This window comes from Hemiscyllium ocellatum, chromosome 49, assembly GCF_020745735.1.
Source record: "Hemiscyllium ocellatum isolate sHemOce1 chromosome 49, sHemOce1.pat.X.cur, whole genome shotgun sequence".
Lineage (NCBI taxonomy): Eukaryota > Metazoa > Chordata > Chondrichthyes > Orectolobiformes > Hemiscylliidae > Hemiscyllium > Hemiscyllium ocellatum.
This window is the reverse complement of record NC_083449.1, coordinates 5,637,668-5,660,180: the sequence shown is the minus strand read 5'-3', so window position 1 is coordinate 5,660,180 and position 22,513 is coordinate 5,637,668. Positions and strand designations below refer to the sequence as shown.

The 22,513-nt window shown below is 45.6% G+C and overlaps 2 protein-coding genes across 2 annotated transcripts; both read right to left on the bottom strand.

The window, feature by feature from the left end:
• Window positions 1-57: 57 nt before the first annotated feature.
• LOC132837115 (zinc finger protein 135-like) lies at window positions 58-21,891 on the bottom strand. The gene is made up of 3 exons (XM_060856810.1): window positions 21,754-21,891; window positions 8,957-9,293; window positions 58-2,575 (listed from the first exon to the last, which is right to left on the bottom strand). The coding sequence occupies exon 3, from the start codon at window positions 2,116-2,118 to the stop codon at window positions 1,459-1,461; it is 660 nt and encodes a 219-aa protein (XP_060712793.1). The 5' UTR covers window positions 2,119-2,575; window positions 8,957-9,293; window positions 21,754-21,891; the 3' UTR covers window positions 58-1,458.
• On the bottom strand, window positions 14,220-14,966 carry LOC132837303 (gastrula zinc finger protein XlCGF49.1-like). The gene is made up of 2 exons (XM_060856974.1): window positions 14,691-14,966; window positions 14,220-14,543 (listed from the first exon to the last, which is right to left on the bottom strand). The coding sequence occupies exons 1-2, from the start codon at window positions 14,964-14,966 to the stop codon at window positions 14,220-14,222; spliced, it is 600 nt and encodes a 199-aa protein (XP_060712957.1).
• Window positions 21,892-22,513: the final 622 nt, after the last annotated feature.

Below are 22,513 nucleotides of genomic sequence, written 5' to 3'. Positions count from 1 at the left end.
GAGGATAGCCTCAACTGGGACCTTGGGTTTACATCCACTGTACTGTCCACTTTCACATAAGCACATATACACACACTCATGCAGACACTCTTTCTCATACACTTGCTCTCTCCCAGAAACACAGACATACTCTCCCTACACACACACACACCCTCTTAAAGGCTTATACTCCATCACATGTTTTACCAAGCATGCACACACACAAACACACACATATGCACACACACATGTGCAAGTGCAAACTGTCTCTAATGGACGCACAAATACATACAAGTATTTGGGGTGAATTTTGATTTGTGAAATTACATTTGCAGATACATTCTATTGTGCACTTTGAGCAAAATCTGCAGGCAGTCAGTCCATGTAATATTTTATAAATTCCTACTTTGGAAATTAGAACCAGTCTCACTCAAGATTGGGATATAGACAGACTCTAACCTCAAGCTGAGCTGTTAACTTCAGGTTTTAAAAAAACGAGGTATGTCAAGAATATTACTTGAAGGAAGCTCTGGGATTAATATATGAAATGAACCAAAACCTGCAACTCATTCTAAAAGATGAAAGACTTTAACTGCATTCTAGGTTTGTTCATTATATGGTATCAGTTGCATGACACTAATCTTTTGCTATACATTCTGTTTCCTGTGGTCCTGCTCCATAGCTACCCTATGAAGGAGCAGTGATCCGAGAGATGGTGCTTCCAAATAAACCTGTTGGACTATAACTTGGTGTTGCGTGATTTTTAACTTTGTCCACCCCAGTCCAACACGGGCTCTTCCACATAATTTCCAGTGAACACAGCTCACACCTCCCCCTGTGCTGCCAGTAACCTTTACAATGCCAATGAAGCAATGGAGTACCTGCACTCCAGAAAAAAATTACAATTTCTGTTATACTAGCTACTCATTCACTTCACATGACAGCGGAAACTTAGTGCTGGAGGCTGAAAGAAACGAGCAGCTTTGAAATAAAAGCCTGTTAGATTTCACAGATTTCAAGTTCCAAGTACGACGGGAAGTTCAAGTAACCTTTACTGCGACTCAGCTTTGTCACTGCTTCAGATCTCCCCAACAAAAACGTGTACAAAATGTAGCTGTTGTTTTTAAATGGCTCAAGGTCAAAGCGCACACACTACCCACCCACCATCTGAGATGGTGAGCGGGTATCCCCAGTGTGGACCTGCTCGTTCAGCTGCAGGCCAGAGGAATCAATTAATCCCTTCCCGCGCTTGGGCAGGTGAATGGCTTCTCTCCCGTGTGGACCTGCTGGTGTGTCCATAAGTTGCTGGCGTGATGGAATGCCTTCCTGCATTCGGGACAAGTGAATGGCCGCTCCCCGGTGTGAACCCGTTGGTGCATCTGCAAGTTACCCAACCGACTGAATCCCTTCCCGCACTCTGAGCAGGTGAAAGGCTTCTCTCGCATGTGGACCCACTGGTGGGTCAGCAGTGTAGATGACTCAGTGAACCCTCTCCCACACACGGGACATGTGAACGGCTTTTCTCACGTCTGAACCCGCTGGTGCCTTTGCAGATGTCCCATCTGAGTGAATCTCTTCCCACACACTGAGCAGATGAAAGGCTTCTCCCTGGTGTAGACCCGCTGGTGGATCAGGAGTTTTGATGACTCCGTGAACCCCTTCCCACACACTGGACACATGAACGGCTTCTCTCCCGTGTGGACCCGCTGGTGTGCCTGCAAATGGCCCACATGACTGAATCCCTTCCCACACTGAGCAGGTGAAAGGCCTGTCCCCGGTGTGGATCCGCTGGTGGGTCCGTAGACTGGAAGACTCAATGAATCCCTTCCCACACACTGAGCAGGTGAATGGCCTCTCCCCTGTGTGGACCCTCTTGTGAATCAGCAGTGCAGATGAATAAGCGAACCCTTTCCCACACACCAAGCATGTGAATGGCCTCTCTCTGGTGTGGAACCGCTGGTGAGTCTGCAGGTTGGAAGAATTCACAAAACCTTTCCCGCACTGAGAGCAGGTCAACGGCCTCTCACTGGTGTGGACACTGTTGTGGATCAGCAGTGCAGATGATTGATCAAATGTCTTCCTGCAAGCGAACAGCTTCTCTCCCGTGTGGACCTGCTGGTGCTTCTGCAGATGACCCATCTGACTGAATGCCTGCCCACACACGGAGGAGAGAACAGTCTCTCCTCAGTGTGAATGCATCTGTGGGTTTCCAGCACTGATGGGGAAGGGAATCCTTTCCCACAGTCCGCACACTTCCATAGTTTGCCAATTGGGGGAGCTTCCCTTGTGCCGCTCTGAGTTTGAAATTAGAAACAGAATGTGTACACAATTTCTCCCCAACGTGAATTGTGTCAGTTTGATCCCCTAAGCTGAATAAACAGTTTAAAGCACATTTTACTGACAGCGCACTGAATCTCCCTCACTCAGATATCTCCATATTCTTCCTGCCATACCAGTGTTCAAAACCTCTCAAGCAGACAAGAGCAAACATTTCTTCTCTTTTGAATAGCTGCTGATATTCAAGTCCCAATGAATCAAGTGGTTCTGTCAGAAGTTGATGTGTCATGTGCTTTCAGATTTCTTTCCCCATGTCTTCCTGCAAAAATAAATTCACAAAATGATTGATCACTGTCAGTACAGTTAAATAAGCATAACATAGATGGCAATTCTGGTAGATTGCCAGATGCCCGTTGATCACATATTATCAAGGACTCACAAACCTGAAGACCCTTATGTAGCCAGATAGCCTTAAGTGTGTATGGAGGAAAACTTCATTTAGGTGACTAGGACCTGGAACAAAGGTGCTGGAGATGGAGCTTAATCAAGAATATGAAAACTAAAGGTCAAGGCTGCTTGAGAAAAGAAAGCCAGTACATTTGCTGAATGACTTCCTGCTGTCCTATTAAATTTAAAAAAACACAAGAAATACAGGACGTAACTCCATTAGAGGGTGAAGAATAATTGCGAAATAGCTTTGACAACAGCCAATAATATGAAGCAACATACATCTAAATTTTGTACCAATGCACCAAATCCTTAAATCCTGCTCAATTTGATGAGAAACTATCCTTTTAATTGCAAACATGAGGAAAGAAGCAATCCTTTTCTAGTGCCAAACCAAGGGGATACACAATGAAAATACTTTTCTAAGCGAGACAGAGAGCACTGAGCACCTTTGCAGAGCCTGCTTCCTCCCTGGATTCACTCCAGTTGCTACAAGTGAACAGTGTCTCCCCTTCTCTCTGTCCCTCCCAGGATGAGGAACGGAAAGGGGAAGGCATTGTTTTGCTCCCAGATGTTGCCCAAAGGGAGGGAGTTTCACTCTGAAACTGACAAGGCTACTTCTGCAACGTGACATCCTCAACAGGGGGCAGGGCGCAGAGTGGGGCTAAACCGCGTCTACGATGTGTTGCAGCTGAGGCATGTGGGGAGGGGAAGACACCTTGCAAACTCCCTCCACTCTCCTCCAAATCAATTTGCTTTGAGTTCAAGTAAAGCAAGGGGTTTAATTTTAGTTTCACACTCACAGAAAACCTCCTCCTCTGTGAATCCAATTATTTAATCCCCCCCCCCCCAAAGAAATAACGATCTACGAGACTCTGAAGTTGGAGTTGCTACCATACCTGCTGTAGGGGGTTTGGGAGAAACAGTTTATTTTATGAACCATTTCAATTCAACCACATCCTTGCCATTGAAATACTAATTTTCCACAGAGGGTGGTTCATGTGTGAAATGAACTTCCTGAGGAAGTTTTGGATGCAAGTACAATTAAAACATTTGGATAATTACACGAATAGGAAAGGTTTGGAGGGGTACAGGCAGTAGCAGGCAGGGCAGACTATTTGGGATTATGGTCCCAAATTTGGGATTATTGTCAGCATGGACTGGTTTGCATCAAAGGTCTGTTTCCATGCTGTTTAACTCTATGACAGGTTCATAGTTCCATGAAAATGGAGTCAGAGGTAGACAGGATAGTGAAGGTGGTGTTTGGTATGCTTGCCTTATTGGTCAGTGCATTAAATTCTTGTCTCCCTGCTATAGGACAGGAAAGATGTCGTAAAACTTGAAATTGTCAGAAAAGATTTACAAGGATGTTGCCATGGTTAGAGGATTTGACCTACAGGGAGAGGCTGAATATGCTGGTGCTGTTTTCCCTGGAGTGGAGGCTGACGGGTGACCTCATAGAGGTTTTTAACATCATGAGGGGCACAGTAAGGAAAATTGGAAAGTCATTTTCCCCATCGTGGGGGTACAAAAGGTTTAGAGTGAGAGGGGAAGATTTAAAAGGCACCTGAGGGTCACGCAGTGGGTGGTGCATGTATGGAGTGAGCCGCCAGCAAAAGTGATGGAAGCTGATACAATCACAACATTTAAAAGGAACCTGGATGGGTATATGAATAGGAAGGGGTTGGAGCGATATGGGCCAAATGCTGGCAAATGGAACTAGATTTGCATCCGATATCTTGTCAGCACAGCTGTGTTGGATCGAAAAGTATTTTTTTTCCGTACTGTACATCTATGTCTATTTGATAACGGATGCTTTATTTCAGTTGACGTAAGTATTGTTACAAATCAGAGCAAGGTACTAATATTTAGATGTAAGGGAGAGAGAATTCCTCAAGAAGGGCACGATAAGAATCCTGGGAGACCCCTATTTCTGGTTTATTTTCTAACGAACAAACATTAACTACAAGCACCAACTGTGCATTTACTTTTTCTCACTTATTTTGTTTTATTCCCTGCTATGATGACATTCTGTGGCTGGATGGTTTGACAGGCTTGGAGATTGTAGGTTGGACCTTGATCGACTGATTTACTGTTTTATTGAATCAGAATGTGTAAAAGGGGGTCAAATCTTCAGCAAAGCTGAGAACTGACACCATCTTATTTTGTGAGAACAGACAGATCAACACCAACAGCAGACCACCATGTTGTCAGTGCTTTGATTAATAGTGCCAATCCTCTACCTTAACAGAGCTGCTCATTCAACCTGAATGTCACATACCCACTCGATATTCAGGATCCAATTCCTGTCATCCTGAAGTGAAATCTCTGTAAGGAGTCTTGGATCAAAACTATTCTCTTTAATGGGTGCAGTCAATTCATTCACTTGCGTTACAATGCAGCACATATTCAGACACCACAGCTTTTAATTTCAATTTTTGTAACCTTTTGAATCCAGCTTTGATTCCTGGTACATTTATTCTCCTTATCCCTGTCTATCTTTCTCTGACGTTTATTTTCCACATCACTATTCACTCACCTGCCTTGAATTGGATTGGCCATGCTAAGTTGACAATACTGTCCCGGGATGTGCAGGGGTTAGCTATGAGAAATGCAGGGTTATAGTTTCATAGACATCAAAGTAGGAGTAGGCCATTTGGCCTGTCGAGCCTGCTTGGCCATTCATTAAGATCATGGCTGATCTATCCATAGTCTCAGCTCCTCCTACCGGCATTATCCCAACTATCCTTGATTCCTCTACCATGCAAAAACCCATCCAAATGTGTCTTGAATATACTTAATGAAGCTGCCTCTATTGCTTCCTTGGGCAGAGAATTTCATAGATTCACTGCTGTCTGGGAAAAGCAGTTCTTCCCCATCTCTATCCTAAATCTGTACCCCCTTACCTTGAGGCCATGTGTCCTGGAATGGTCTTGCCCACCAGCTGAAACAATTGGATAGAGCAGGAGACAGTGAGCTTGGCATTTTCTTTGTAGGGGTCGGTGTGGACTTGATGTGCCGAATGGCCTGATTCCACACTGTAGGGCTTCTATAATCTATTGCAGTTGTGTTTGCTCTGGATCACAGCACCCAGATTCTCCCACCATCTGCAAATCAAAAGATAAGTCCCGCCCTGCCCTCTCATTTTTGTGTTACCTAACTACTTAATCGTTTCTAGTGAATACAGCCCATACCTCCCTCTGCTGCCAGTAAACTTTACAATGCTGATGAAACAATACAATATATGCAGTACTGAAAATGATAACACTTTTAACAATACCAGTTATTGATTCACCGTTTCTTCTGCTGCATAGCATTGGAAACACAACATTGGAGGCTGAAAGAAATTAGCATTTTAAAACAAAAGCCCACCTAAAACCTCACTGACTGCCACTAAATCTGAAAGCACTTCATCCCTATAGTGTAATGAATTCCTACTTTTCGCCAAAATCCCAGATGTACTCATTCACTCAGTTGCCATCTCACAAACGAAAGATTTCACTGTAACTTTTACTGCTCCGAGGTCAGGCAAAACATCTTTGAAAGTTGCTCTGCAAGTCCAGTCTTCACAATGACACTTCTTTCACCAAAGACAATTAGAATCAGACAGCACAGAAACAGACCCTTTGGTCCAACTTGCCAGTGACAATACGTTATCCTAAATTAGAGCTGAAAAATGTGTTGCTAGAAAAGTCCAGCAGGTCAAGCAGCATTAAAGGAGCAGGAAAATCGACATTTCGGGCATAAGCCCTTCTTCTTATGCCCAAAACGTCGATTCTCCTGCTCCTTTGATGCTGCCTGACCTGCTGTGCTTTTTCAGTAACACATTTTTTCAGCTCTGATCTCCAGCATCTGCAGTCCTCACTTTCTCCTTTCTGATATCCTAAATTAGTCTAGTCCCATTTGCCAGCATTTGGCCCTCTAAACCCTTCCTGTTCACGTACCTAGATGTCTTTTAAAATTTTGTGATTGTACCAGCCTCCACCACTTCCTCTGGCAGCTCATTCCATACATGCACCACCCTCTGCATAAAAGAGTTGCCCCTCAGGTTCCTTTTAAATCGTTCCCCTCTCACCTCAAACGTGTGCCCTCTAGTTTTGGACTCCCCTACTCTGGGGAAAGGATCTTGGCTACTCACCCCATCCCTGCCCCTTATGAACTTCAATAAGCTCACCCCTCAGCCTCTGATACTCCAGGGAGAGCAGTCTCAGCTTATTCAGCCTCTCCCTACAGCTTAAAGCTTCCAATGCTGGCAACAGCCTTGTATATCTTCTGAATCCTTTCAATGTTTCGCAACATTCCTCCTGCATCAGAAAGACCAGAACTGAAAGCAGTATTCCAAAAGTGGCCTAATCAACGTCTTGTACAGTTGTAACATGACCTCCCAACCCCTGTACTGAATGCACTAACCAATAAAGGCCTTCTTCACTATCCTGTCTAACAGTGCCTCCACTTTCAAGGAACTACGAAGCTGCATTGCGAGGTTTCTTTGTTCTGCAACATTCCCCATTAACTGGAAAGACCTGCCCTGATTTGCCTTGCCAAAATACATTACCTCATATTTATCTAAACTAAACTCATCTGCCATTCCTCAGCCCATCTGATCAATTCTAATATATAATCAAACGTTCTTTCCTCTATCATTCCCTAAATGCTGAAAATTTCCATTCCCCCCCATACACTGCCTCCATTCTCAACTTGCTGAACCTAACCCCTGCTGTATCTCATCCTGAAGGTTCTGGTTCATGCTCATTAACAGGCCCACTCTCAGGAGGGATCTAATTGAAACTGACTGAATACTGAATGGCCTCGACAGAAAATGTTTCCATTGGTAGGGGACACTAGGACCCAAGAGCACAGTCTTAGAGTAAAGTGAAGACCTTTTAGAACAGAGACAAGGAGAAACTTCTTCAGCCAGAGAGTGGTGAATGTATGGAATTCATTGCCACAAAAAGGCTTTGGAGGCCAGTCACTGAGTATATTTAAGACTGAGACAGGTTCTTGAGTGTCAAGGGGATCGAGGGTTTTATGGAGAAATCGAGAGAATGGGGTTGAGAAACTCATCAGCTATGATTGAATGGTGGCGCAGATGTAATGGCTGAATGGCCTAATTTCCACTCCTATGTCTTATGGTCTCTTGCTGTCCTGGTCATAGTATTAGAAATGGGAAATGGGAACAGGCCATTTGGTCTTTCGAGCCTTCACCAGCATTGAATACATCATAATTGGATATGTATATACCTACATTTAGGTGAATACACTGGGACTCTTTTCCCTGGAGCATAGGAGGTTGAGAGATGACCTTACAGAGGTCTATAAAATTATGAGGGTTATAGGTGAGTTGAACAGTGGGTGTCCTTTCCCTAAGGTGGGGGTTTCAAGATTAGGCAGCAAATTTTGAAGGCGAGTGGAGAAAGATTTTAAGCACCAGTTTTTTGTTTACAGAGAAAGTGGTTTGTGTGTGGAATGAATGTCCAGAGGAAGTGGTGGATGCAGATACAGTTAAAATATTTAAAAGACATTGGATAAGTACACGAATCGGAACAGTTCAGAGGGATACGGGTCAAACACTGGTAAGTCAGACTAGATTAGCCTGAGAACATAGTCAGCACGGACTAGTTGCACCAAATTGTCTGTTTTCTGTGATATATGACTGTATAACTGTTCTGTACGGGTCTTAAAATCATTGTCTTGCCTTCCCCTAGAACCATCCACTTCGTTATTGTTCAAAAATCTGATTAACTCAGCCTTAAATATATTCAATAACTCCATAACTGCAGGAAGACATCCCCACTTCTGAACTCAATTCCTCTTGCCTCGCTCATTGTTTGCTCCACCTGTCTGACAACTAGCAGGACGCTGAAGCACCTTTGTACACCCAAACATCATTCCTGATGAAATGGTCATGCCCGAAACGTTGACTCGCCTGTTCCTCAGATGATGCCTGACATGCTGCGCTTTTCCAAAACCACAAGTTTTGACTATGATCTGCCGTCCTCACTTTCTCCACATCCCAATGTATCACCATTTAAACAATACACCTCCGTTCTGCCTTTTTTTACTAAAGCAAAAACAATAAGTTCACACTGTGGAATTTCAATTGCCATGTGTTGCCAATTGAGACATAGACCTGGACCAACTTTTCCAATCTGTTCCCTCCCTCGATTCACTTTCTTTCCGTTCAGTTGCTGCAAGTTAACAAACGAACCCCAGAATGAAAAGAAATAAATTGAAAAGAGAGTGCTGTACTCACAGATGTTTAGACAGAGGAAGGAAGCTGCAATCTGGTGAAACTTGATCTTCATTCAGAGATAGGAGCAGCAACTTTCCAATCTTATGGCGAACTTCCGCATCCATGTACTATGGGTGTCTCTGATTGTCAGGAGGACCAGATTCCTTCCGGTCGTCCAAATCTTCCCATTGGTCCAGGGAAAGAACGTCTCGGGACGTTTCAGCTGACAGTGAGTGTGCGTACTATTTTGCTGACACTGATGAACTTGCACAGTACTTCCTGACACCGAGGAGCGTGAGCAATATGTGATGTGATGAAAAGAGAAAATGCTGGAAAGTCTCAGCAGGTCTGGCAGCATCTGTAAGGAGAGAAAAGAGCTGACGTTTCGAGTCCAACTCACCTTTTGTCAAAGCTAAAGAAAGGGTAATATGACGATGCTAGTGTTCCTGACAGATTTTAAATGTCCAAATGCCAATAGCAGAAAAATAATGGTCGGACCCACAATTAGTTTCCCCCTGTAGATAGACATTTTATTCATTTTGCACTTTGTCTCTTGCTCAACTTTTGTAGCTCTTTTCCCCAAGTTAGAGGAAGTCTAAAACTGGAGGGGCATAGGTTGAGAAAGAAAGGGGAAAACTGTAAAAAGAACCTAAGGGGTAACTTTTTCACACAGAGGATGGTAGGCATTTGGAATGAGCTGCCAGAGGAAGTGGTGGAGGCTGGTACAATTCCAACATTTAAAAGGTGTCAGGATGCATATCTGAATAAGAAGGATTTAGAGGGATATGGACCAAATTTAGGCAAATGGGAGTAGATTAATTTCGGATATCTGATTGGCACTAAAATGTTTGTTTCCATTCTTCTCCACCCAACGACACTATTCCTACATCGTAGGAACCAATTTCACAAGACTAGGAATAGACCATTCACCCCTTATAGCCCTTACTGTGCATATTTCAATGCAAGTTTCAGACAGATGCCTGCAGCTTTTTTTAAAAGGAATTGAACATGCTTTCAGACTTTAATGATGCTTCTGAATACATTTTTAAGTATTCTCAATTTTAAATATCAGCCATTTCTCATGCACACCAGTCTCCCAGATAGAGTCATCAACAGTCCGTTCTCTCTCTCTTCTTAGAAAAGTTTGATACAGTGATCAACGAGGGCTTGAGGAATGAGAAGGGACGGTGGGGTGGTGTGTGCAGGAGAAGGGAGAGAGAATGGACAGAGTCAGAGGCTGGTGGGAGAGAGAGAAAGAGGAAATACACAGTTGGACAGAGGGTGGATGTAGAGAGACATTGGGGAGACAGATGGTCGTGGGTAAGAGAATTGGGGGCAAAGAATGAGTGGGACAGTGAATGGTAGGCAGAGAGTTAAGGAGAGAGAGAATGGGGTGCAGAGTGTGAGGAGAGAGAATGGAATAGTGCAGAGGGTGGGGGAAAGAGAGAAAATGGACAGGGGAACAGAGGATGAGGGCAAAGATGAATACTGGGGGGACCGATGGTGGGGGAAGAGAATGGTGGAGCAAAGAGAGAGAATGTGGTGTGCAGAGTGTTAGCAGAGACAGAATAGGTGGGGAGTGGACAGAGGGTGGAGGGAGAGACAGCACAAATCCCACCTTCTTCAGAACTGGTGTCAGTATCCCATGAACTGGAATCCACTTCTGTCACAGCAGGGCAATCATTTCTCAAGAGAGAATCGTATAGTCCATGCAGGCATTTTGGCCCATCAAATTCATACCGACCTTCTGAACAGCATCCCAATAAGACCCACCTGCTTACCCAATAGCCCTGCAGTTCCCCATGACGAAACCACCCTAACCTGCACATGCCTAGGCACTTTAGCACAGCCGAAACACCCTAAACTGCATGCAGAGCTAACCCCACGCAGATACACTGTGCCAAAGTCCACACAGACTATCGCCGCAGGGTGGAATCAAACTCAAGTCCCTGGTGCTGTCAGGAGGCGATGCTGACCTGTGAGCCACCATGCTGCTCAGAGCTTTGAGGCTCTGCTTTGTCTTTGTAGCTTCTAACTTCTCATGTGCCCTCAAGAGAGTCTCCCTCGTCCTGACATTGTTGGACCACACCACAGCAACCTCCCTTTTCCACTTTTCTAGACCTGAGTACATTGGTTCCCAAATCTTGTGCCAGACAGATACTAATACCATCTGGCCTAATGATGCCAACTGCAGAGAATGGAAACAATCCCTGTCACTATTCTGTCCCTTACCACCAACTCCCCTGCCCAATATTCGTTTTACTCCTGTCACCCAGCCAGTTATCTCTTCCACCCTGCAATTCTCTCTCAGATCCCTTTTACCTGCCTGACTCGCACTCACATCCTCCTGATACTGTCCACTAACGCAATCAAAGACTCTGTCTGGAAGGGAATGACCATATTTCAGAATAAAGCATCCAGTTAACTTTACCTATTTTGCCCCAACGTGTCGGCAGCCTGGCTTCCAGCTCCATCTCTCTGAGCCGAAGGTCCTCCAGTATGCATTTGCCCTGGATTACAGCATCCAGAGTTTCCCACTTTCTGCAAATTGAAAGACACGTCCCACCCTGCCCTCTCCAATATGTGTTGTGTGACTGCTTAATGATTTTTATTGGCCGAGCAGAGACTATTAACCAAGTTCATGAGGATGGCTTCAACCGGCTCCTTGGGTTCATGTCACATCATGGGGTGTGGGTAAGAGGGGCACGGTGGCTGAGTTGTTAGCACCAGTGACCCGAGATTGATTCCAGCCTCAACTGACTGTCTCTGTGGAGTCTGCATGTTTGCATGTTCTCCCCGTGTCTGCGTGGGTTTCCACCAACTGCTGCAGTTTCCTCCCACATTCCAAAAGATAAGCAGGTCAGGCGAATTGACCATGCTAAATTGCCCATAGTGCTGGGTGCATTAGTCATAGGTAAATGCTGGAAATTAGTCTGGGTGGGTTACTTTTTGGAGGGTCGGTGTGGACTTGTTGGGCTGATGGGCCTGTTTCCACGCTGCAGGGAAACACAGGTGACCTCAATATACTTTACACTCACTCACAATCACACACAAGCACATATCCATACGCAGACTTTGCTCATACACATGCTCTCTCTCAAACACACACACACACACAGTCTTATACTCCAACATGCACACACTTTACCAAGCATGCACAGACACAAACACACACTCTCTTGTGCAAGCACACACATATATAATTCAATGTGGTGAATTTGCATTTATTGAGTTGTATTTGCAGATACATTCTACTTTGCTCAAATGTGCAACATCTGCAGGCAGTCAATCTATGTAATATTTTACATATTTCAACAGTGGAAGTAGAACCGGTCTGATTCAAGATTGGAATACAGACATACTCAAACCTGACAACTTTAATGCTTTAGGAGACAATGAGGTCCGCAGATGCTGGAGATCAGAGTTGAAAGTGTGTTGCTGGAAAAGCACAGGAGGTCATACAGTATCTGAGGAGCATGAAAATTGACGTTTTGGGCAAAAGCCCTTCATCAGGAATGAGGCTGGGAACCTAGGGGGTGTTGAGATAAACAGGAGGAGGTGGAGCTGGGGAGAAAGTGGCTGAGAGTGCAATAGGTGGATAGAGGTGGGGGGGGTAAAGGTGATAGGTCGGAGAGGAGTGGAGCGGACAGGTGGGAAGCAAGATTGACAGGTCATGACAATGGTACTGAGCTGGAAGGTTGGAACTGGGCTGAGGTGGGAAAAGAGGAAACTGGTGAAGTCCACATTGATGCCCTGAGATTGAAGGGTTCTGAGGCAGAAGATAATGGGTTCTTCCTCCAGGTGTCAGGTATTGGAGGAGGCCGAAGACCCTCTCCCATTTATCTCTTCATCCCTGAGGCTCCCAGCCTCATTCCTGATGAAGGACTCCTGCCTAAAACGCCAATTCTCTTGCTCCTTGGATGCTGCCTGACCTGCTATGCTTTTCCAGCAACACACTGTCAAACCTTTAAAGCTGAGATGTCACTTTTTTTTTAATTAAAAACTCTCAGTTATGTTGAGAATGTGACTTGAAGGAAGTTCTGGGAATTACATATTAATGAACCGAAACCTGCACCCCATTCTAAAAGATGAAAGACTGAACAGCCATCTAGGTTTGTTCAATATATCATTTCAGTTGCTTGAAACTATAATTTTTTGCTATAAATTCTGTGTCTTATGATCCTTCTCCAAAGCTTCCCGATGAAGGAGCAGCGCTCCGAAAGGTAATGCTCCCAAGTAAACCTGTTGGACTGTAACCTGGTGTTGTGTGATTTTTAACTTTATCCACCCCAATCCAACACAAGTTCCTCCATATCATTTCTATTGAATACAGCCCACACTGCCTGGTGCTGCCAGGAAACTTTACAATGCTGATGAAACGATGCAGTATGTGCACTCCTGAAAAATTTACAATTTCTAACAATACTAACTACCCAATCACTGCTCCTTCTGATACACGACATTGGAAACTCAGCACTGGACGCTGAAAGAAATTAGCAGCTTTAAAAGAAATACATGTTAGATCTCAGAGATTTCAATGTCTGAGTACCACGGGAAGTTTAGGTAACCTTTGTTGTGACCCACCTTCGTTACTGCTTCAGATCTCCCCAGCAAAAAAGTGTACAAAATGTAGCTTTACTTTTTAAACAGGTCAAGGTCAAAGTGCACATATTCCCCACCCCACTTCCTTTACTATTGGTCAGCTCAGCAATTTCAACCTATACATTGTATCCAAGTAAGTTTCTCCCCTCCCTCATTTTCTTGGGGTGGCGGGAAGGCAGTAAGGCAGGGTGCAGTCAAGAGTCAACCACACTGTAGTGGGTCTGGAGTGACATGTAGGCCAGACTGGGTAAAGAATGCAGCTGGGATGACTGAGTGAATCCATCCTGCAATGGCAGTTTCCTTCCCTCAAAAACGGCGAGAGAATTAGACCTTTTTTCTTCCCCAAAATTGTTTTCATCATTAGATTCTGAACTGCAGATTTGTGACCGAATTCCAATTCTGCCATCCTCCGCTGCAGGATTCAAACCTGGAAGTCCCCAGAGCAGGGTCGATTGTCCAGCCGATAATGGCATGAGGCCGTAGCTCCTTCAATCCCTCTGCAAAGGCACATGAACTCACTCGTGCTTCCCTAGGTGGGAGGTGTTGATAAAGCCCAGAGCAGGTGAGCGAGCTGTCCCTGATGTGGACCTATTGGTACATCCACAGGTCGGAAGAATCTATTAATCCCTTCCTGCACTCGGTCAGCTGCATGGTCTCTCCTCGGTATGGACCTGCTGGTAGGTCAGCAGGCCACAACCATCGATGAATTCCTTTCTGCACTTGGGCAGGTGAATGGCCTTACCTCGGTGTGGACCATCTGGTGCGTCGGCAGGCTGCCCACCTGACTGAATCTTTTCCCACACACGGAGCAGGTAAATGGTCTTTCTCCGGTGAGGACCTGCTGATGGGTCTTCAGAGTTGAAGAATCGATGAATCCCTTCCTACACTGACAGCATACGAATGGTCTCTCCCAGGTGTGGACCCGCTGGTGTGTCCGCAGGTTGCCCACCTGACTGAATCCCTTCCCGCACACAGAGCGGGTGAATGGCCTTTCTCCAGTGTGGACCTGCTGGTGGGTCAGCAGAGTGGAAGAATCGAGGAATCAAGAGCAGGCGAACGGCCTCTCCCCAGTATAGATCCGCTGATGGGTCATCAGCTTAGCCGAGCAAGTGAACCCCTTCCCGCACTCAGGGCACCTGAAGGGCCTCTCCACTGTGTGGACCCACTGGTGCCTCTGCAGATTGCCCAGCTGACTGTATCCCTTCCGACACACGGAGCAGGTGAATGGCCTCTCTCCTGTGTGGACCCACTGGTGCGCCAGCAGGCCGGAGAAATTGCTGAAGGTCTTCCCGCACTCGGGGCAGCTGAAGGGCTTCTCCCCGGAGTAGACTGACTGGTGGGCCAGCAGGCTGGAGGAGTGGTTAAAGTTCTTGCCGCACTCTGGGCAGGAGAACAGCCTCTCCCTGGTGAGGAGCTCTTGGTGCCTCATCAGGTTGGAGTAGCAGGTAAAGTCCTTCCCGCACTTGGGGCAGGAGAATGGCCTCTCCCCGGTGTGGACCCGCTGATGCTTCAGCAGGGCGGAGGAATCGGTGAAGGCCTTCTTGCATTCAGGGCAGTTGAACGACCTCTCCACGGAGTGGACCCACCAGTGGGGCAGCAGGTGGGAGGAGCGGGTAAATCCCTTCCCACACTCAGGGCAAGAGAATGACCTTTCTCCATTGTGGACCCATCAGTGGGCCCAGAGGGTGGACGCAGGTATAAAGCCCTTCCCACACTCAGGACAGGAGAATGGCCTCTCCCTGGTGTGACTGCGTCGATGGGACGAAAGCCTTTCCCGCGGTCGCCACATTTCCATGGTTTCCCCATGATCCAGGATTCCTCAGGTTCCTTCCTGGCTGAAGCTTCAGCTGTACACAAACGCATGTAGAGCCCCTTGCCACATTGAACTCCTCTTTCCAGGCTGTATAAATGTTTCAGGTTCCACACTCAGTGCACTGCAACACTGGGCTCTCTCACCCAATCCCACTGATGCTGAAAACTTACTGAACTACAATACTTTGCTCCATCTCCCAGGATCATAGTTTAAAATCGTTGCAGTCCCGATGGATTGGAGTGACTTACAGACATTGAAGTAAAAGTGTGAACTGCAGATGCTGGAGAGTCAGAGTCGAAAAGTGGGTTGCTGGAAAAGTACAGCAATTCAGACAGCATCCATAGAGGAGGAGAGTCAGGCATAAGTCTTTCATCTGTTCATTTTGAAACATCCACCTTTAGATCTTCAAATACTCCGTAAGAAGAGACTACAAAACTCACCACTATCAGTTCAAAGTAGAAATTCAGAAAAAGCAATTCCAATTTCTGTGGAACATTCTTTTCTTTTGTTATTCTGAAACATTGAAAGCACCATCCCACGCTCTCTTTCTCCCTCTCTGTTCTCACTCCGCCCCAACTAATTCTCCTCAATGTGCGGATTCAGGATCTTACAGGGGTAGAAAAGCAAAAACATCAAAAATGGTATCTCTTTGAATTTTAGATTAACTCCACCTGAAAAGTCAATATCTTTCACAACGTTGGGATACTGCTGAGATTGAGTGGGCCTGATTTTGGGAGACAAACAAAGTGTGTAATTTCAGGATGAATCTGCAATGCAGGTTCTTGAGAAACAACTGTACACGAAATAGTTAACATCCCCGGGAAGGGGTTTGGGGCAGGTGAATAAGACATCAATGCATTGACACTGACACCAGAGAGAAACTGAACATACAAACGTGCCAAACGTTAGTGGCAAGCCAAAGTCGTAGAGATATCCTAACCTAATCTAGACCCGTTGGTCCATATCCCTCTAAACCATTCCTTTTCATATACCCATCCAGACACCTTTTATATGTCATAATTGTACCAGCATCCACAACTTCCTCTGGCAGCTGATTCTTCACATAGACCACCCTCTGAATGAAAATGTTGCCCCTGAGGTCACTTTTAAAACTTCCACCCCCACCATCACCCTCAACTTATTACTCTCTACTTCTGGACTCCATCACCAGGATGGAGGATTTGAGCAACAGGGAGAGGCTGAATAGCTGGGGCTGTTTTCCCTGGGAAGTTGAAGGCTGAGGGGTGACCTCATAGGCGTTTATAAAATCATGAGGGGCATGGATAAGTAGACAAAGTCTTTTTCCCTGAGGTGTGGGAGTCCAGAACTCGAGAGCATTGATTTATGGTGAGCGGGGAATGATGTAAAAGTGATCCCTAAGGGTCAACATTTTCACACAGAGAGTGATGAATGTATTGGAATTAGCTGACAGAGGAAGTGCTGGAAGCTGGTACAATTGCAACATTTAAAAAGCATCTGGATAGGTATATGAATTGGAAAGGTTTCAAGGGATTTGGGCCAAGTGCTGGCAAATGGGACTAGATTAGGTTGGGATAACTGTTCAGCAAGGACCAGTTGGACCAAAGAGCCTGTTTACATGCTGTACGTCTCAATGACTCTAAATGTCTCTCTGGTCACCCCTCAGCCTCCGGTGCACTAGGGAAAACAGCCTCAGTATATTCACCTCAAATCCTCAAACCGTGGAGACATCCTTGTATATCTTTGCTGAACTGTTTCAAGTTACACAATATACTGTCCAGGAGCAATGGGAGACAGAGCGAAGGTGACATGAGACCAGGAGGGTGCAGGGAATATAAGGACACGTTTAAATTCTAACTTTCGGAGCCCGCAGCCTTTTTCCTGTTCGGGAGCAGCAGGAGACAGAGCGAAGGTGACGTGGACACCAGGATGGTGCCGGGAGGTAAGGACATAATGTGTATTTTGGACAGCGGCTAAACCCAAGATACTACACGTAGAGTATCTCCCTCCCGCACCACCCCTCCTCCGCTAACCAGAAGAAAGAGACTCTGTAAGGTAAGGTTTTATTTTCTCTTTCTTTTCTTTCATGTATTTAAGTGCATTGTTTGGTTTTAGTTAGTTGATTTAAAGCTAAGGCTTACAATGGCAGAGGACCTCAGACCCGTGGCATGTGCCTCTAGCTTGATGTAGGAGTTCAGGCAAGTGGTTGACGTTCTTGACTCTTGCAAGACGTGTGTCCAGCTGTAGCTCTTATTTGACCGCATGATGGCTCTGGAGCTGCAGATGGACTTAATGTGGAGCATCCACGATGCTGTGGAGATCGTGGATAGCACATTTAGCGAACTGGTCACATGGCTGGTTAGAATTGCTGAGGGAGACAGTGAATGGGCTACCAAAAGGCAGAAAAAGAGTAGGAAGGCAGTGCAGATGTACCCTGCGGTCATCTCCCTCCAAAACAGATATACCATTTTGGATACTGTTGAGGGAGATGGCTCACCAGGGGAGGGCAGCAGTGCCAAGATTATGGCATGTGGTGAGAAAAAGACTCGTAAGACCATAGCATTAGGGGATTCAGTTGTTAGGGAGTAGATAGGCGGTTCTGTGGCCGAAAATCGGACTCCTGGATGGTATGTTGCCTCCCAGGTGCTTGGGTCAGGGATGTCACTGATCAGCTACAGAGCATTCTAAAAGGGGAAAGTGAATAGCCAGTTGTTTTGGTGCATATAGGCACCAACAATATAAGTAAAAAAAGAGATGAGGTCCTGAAAGCAGAATTCAGGGAGCTAGGAGAGAATTTAAAAGGGAGGACCACAAAGGTAGTGATCTTGGGATTACTACCAGTGTCACTGTTAGCCAGCGTAGAAATGAAAGAATAGGCAGGATGAACACATGGCTTGAGGGATGGTGTAGGAGGGAGGGGTTTAGATTTATTGGACATTGGGACCAGTTCTGGGGAAGGTGGGACTATCATAAATTGGATAGTCGACATCTGAATCAGACTGGAACTAATGTCCTTGGGGGAGTTTTTGCTACTGCTGTTGGGGAGGTTTTAAACTAGTGTGGCAGGGGGCAGGGAACCAGAAGAGAAGACAGTGAGGTGGAAACTGGAGACTGTAAGAATGATGAAGATAGCATTAATAAGGGGAAGAGTAGGCAGAGAGCAGATGAACGCAAAAGAATTGATGGCCTGAAGTGCATATACTTCAATGCAAGGAGTACAGTGGGTAAGACAGATGAACTTTGGGCTTGGATTGGTGCCTGGGAGTATGGTATTATTGCAATCACAGAGACTTGTTTGAGGGAAGGGCATGATTGGCAACTAAATGTTCCAGGATCTAGATGCTTCAGGTAGGACAGGGAGGGAAGTAAAACGTTTGGGTGGGAGGGTCTTGGAAGAGGAGTTGCATTGCTGGTCAGGGATGATATCATGGTTGTGCTAAAGGACGACACTATGGAGGGCTTGAATAGTGAGGCATTATTGGTGGAGCTGAGAAATAAGGGTGCAGTTACATTGTTGGGGCTTTATTACAGGCCTCCCAACAGTTAGCGTGAGGTAGAAGAACAAATAGGTAAACAGATTATGGAAAGATGTAAAGGCAACAGGGTGGTGGTGATGGGAGATTTTAATTTTCCCAACATTGACTGGGATACACTTTATGTCAGAATTCTGGATGAGGCAGAATTTTTAAGAAGCATCCAGGAGAGTTTTCTGGAGCAATATGTCAACAGGGAAGGGCCATATTAGACCTGGTGTTGGGGAATGAGCCAGGTGGGAGAAGTTACGTTGGCGGGGCGGAGCTGGGGGGGGGGGGGGGAGGTGTGTGGTTTCTTTGGGAATAGTGACCACAATTCTGTTAGTTTTAGAATACTGGTAGGCAAGTATTGATGAGAGTGGTCCTGAGAGAAGATTACTAAACTGTGCCAAGGCCAATTATATCAAAATTAGGCAGGAGCTGGGAAATGGGGATTGGACACAGCTATTTGAAGAGAAGTCCACATTTGATATGTGGGAGGCTTTCAAAGATAGTGCAGGATAGGCATGTCCCATTGAAAGCAAAGGATAGGAAAGGCAAGATTCGTGAACCATGGATGACAGGAGAAATCGTATGAATAACCGAAATGAAAAGAGAAGTGTACATAAAGTCCAGGCAGCTAAGAACAGAACGGGCCCTGAATGAATATCGGGAGACTGGAACCATTCTTAAAAGAGGAATCAAGCGGGATAAAAGGGGTTATGAAATAGCTAGTGAGCAGAAATAAGGAGAATCCCAAGGCCCTTAATTCTAATATAAGAAGCAAGCGGGTAACTAGGGAAAGGATAGGTCCACTAAAGGATCATGAAGGAAGGCTGTGTGTCGAACCTGAGAGAATGGGTCAGATTCTGAATGATTACTTTGCATCAGTGTTCACTGATGAGGGGGACATGATGAATGTTGAGATTAGAGACAGAAGTTTGGTTACTCTGGATCACGTTGACATAAATAAGGAAGATCTGTTGGGTACACTAAAGGTTATTAAGGTGGACAAATCCCCAGGACCGGATTGGATCTGTGCCTGGTTGCTGAGGGAGGCGAGAGAGGAAATAGCTGGGGCCTTGACAGCTATCTTTGTAGCATCCTTAAACACAAATGAGGTGCCGGAGGACTGCTCATATTGTCCCCTGTACAAGAAGGGATATTCTGGGTAACTACAGACCAATGAGCCTGACGTCAGTGGTGGGAAAGTTGCTGGAGAAGTTACTGAGGGATAAAATCTATTTATATTTGGACAGGAATGGGCTTATCAGTGATAGGCAACATGGTTCTGTGCAGGCGAGAACTTAATAGAGTTCTTTGAGGAAGTGACCAAGTTGATAGATGAAGGAAGGGCAATAGATGTCATATACATGGACTTTAGTGAGGAGTTTGATGAACGTATACAGAAAGTGAAGTCACATAGCATGCAGGGTGTTCTTGCTAGGTGGATAAACACCTGATCCAGCAACAGCAGGCAGAGAGTAGTAGTTGAAGGGAGTTTCTCAAAATGGAGAAAGGCGACCAGTGGTGTTCCAGAGGGATCAGTGCTGGGGCCACTGTTGTTTGTGATACATAAATGACGTGGGAGTGGGCACTGTTGGTATGATCAGCAATTTTGCAGATGACATGAAGCTTGATGGAGTAGCAGAAAGCATAGGGGACTGTCAAAGAATACAGTAGAGTATAGATAGACTAGAGAGTTGGGTGGAGAAGTGGCAGATGGAGTTCAATCCAGGTAAATGTGAGATGATGCATTTTGGGAAGTCTAATTCTAGAGCAAATTATATAGTAATTGGAAGAGCTTTGGGAAACGTTGATGAGCAGAGAGATCTGGGAGTTCAGGTCGATTGTACTCTGAATGTTGCTGCATAGGTGGGTAGAGTGGTTAAGAAGCATATGGTATGCTTGCCTTCATCGGACAGGGTATTGCGTATAAGAGCTGGCAGGTCATGTTAAATTGTACACGATGTTGGTTCAGCCGCATTTAGAATGCTGTGCAGAGTTCTGGTCGCCCCATTATGAAAAGGATGTGGATGCTTTGGAGAGGGTGCAGAGAAAGTTTACGAGAATGTTGCCTGGTATGGAAGGTGCTCGCTATGAAGAGAGGTTGATTAGGTTAGGTTTGTTTTCATTAGAAGAAAGGAGATTAAGGGGGGAACCTGATTGAGGTCGACAAAATCATGAAGGGTATAGACAGGGTAGATAGAGATAGCTTTCAAGGTGAGAGGTGAAAAGTTTAAGTGGGATACATGCAGCAAGAACTTCACACAGAGGGTGGTAGATGCCTGGAATGCATTGCCAGCAGAGGTGGTGGAGACAGGCATGGTAGATTCATTTATGATGCTTCTGGACAGATGCATGAGTAGTTGGGGAGCAAGGGATGCTTAGGAATTGGGCGACAGGTTTGGATCGGCTCAGGCTTGCAGGGCTGAAGGGCATGTTCCTGGGATGTAAATTTTCTTTGTTCTTCATTTTTCCTATGGGGGGGGGGGTGTAATCTTAACAATTCTTAACAATGTCCTGCACAGCCTCAATATAACCTTCCTTCTCCTATACTCAGAGGATTGGGAAAGTTCTCAAAATCTAGAAAAGACAACCGGGAAAGAATGGAGGGTCAAACCGAAAATTTGAGGGTCATATTGGAATCATCAACGCCTCGGGGCGGGATTTGGGCTTGGGGGAAGAAAGCAGAATGTGTTGGAGACAAGGAGGAGGAAGAACAGAGGATGCAAAACCGTTGCAGCCAGCTTAAAGATGCAATCATGGATATTGCATGCACTTTTAACTGTTGTATTTAGTTGTGGGGACCGTGTACATTTTAAAAGTAAAAACAGAAAAGATCTCTACTCCTCCCCCTTCCCAATTTCTGTCTTTCTGTCCCTCCTCACCCGCGTAATTAACACGCATACCTGAGTTTACAGAGTCTGCACCCTCCCTGAGTTCACTCCAGTTGCTACAAGTGAAGAGATTGACCCCCTTCTCTCTCCTTCTACCTCCCAGGTCGAGGATTTTCCCAGAGGAGGAAGATTCATTCTGAAACTGATAAAACCACTTCCGCGTTGTGACGTCAAAATTAGGCGACGTCAACGGCGGAACCCGCCTGCTCCGGACGGTCGGACGGGCTGGTCCGCACTGCGCCTGTATTTCCTGCAGTGTTACAGGAGGAGAGTACAGTTTGCAAAAACCCCTTCCTTTCAGAGAAATCCTACAATGTGGAAACAGGTCACTCGGCCTAACGAGTGCACACCGACCCCCTGGAGGGTAACCCACCCAGACGCATTCCCCTACCTCTCTGCATTTATCCCTGACTAATGCACCTAACCTACACATCCCTGGACACTATCGTAATTTAGCATGGCAAACCACAATAACCCGCACATGTATTATTTCGCACAACCAATCAATCATAACCAGCACATCTTTGGGCACTATGAGTAATTTAGCATGGCCAATTCACCCTAACCTGCACATTCTGGTCAGTATTGATAGTTTCAGAGAGGAGAGTCAATCAAGAAAACGTCTGTTAGAGCATAGGACTTTGCTTCATTGTAGCTGCTTCTCTAAGTCCTCAGCAGTTTTTTTTTATTCCAGTAATATTAAATCAAACTGAAGTAAAACGTGAGCTGAGAGAACTAGCCACTCGCCTTTCATTGTAAAACTGTTTTAAAA

Excerpts from the sequence above, each read along its gene's own strand:
- LOC132837115 (XM_060856810.1), bottom strand. The coding sequence starts at position 2,118 with ATGGGTCATCTGCAGAAGCACCAGCAGGTCCACACGGGAGAGAAGCTG.
- LOC132837303 (XM_060856974.1), bottom strand. The coding sequence starts at position 14,966 with ATGAGGCACCAAGAGCTCCTCACCAGGGAGAGGCTGTTCTCCTGCCCA. Across the intron at positions 14,544-14,690 it reads GGCACCAGTGGGTCCACACA|GTCCACACTGGAGAAAGGCC; the intron begins GTGGAGAGGCCC and ends ACCCACCAGCAG.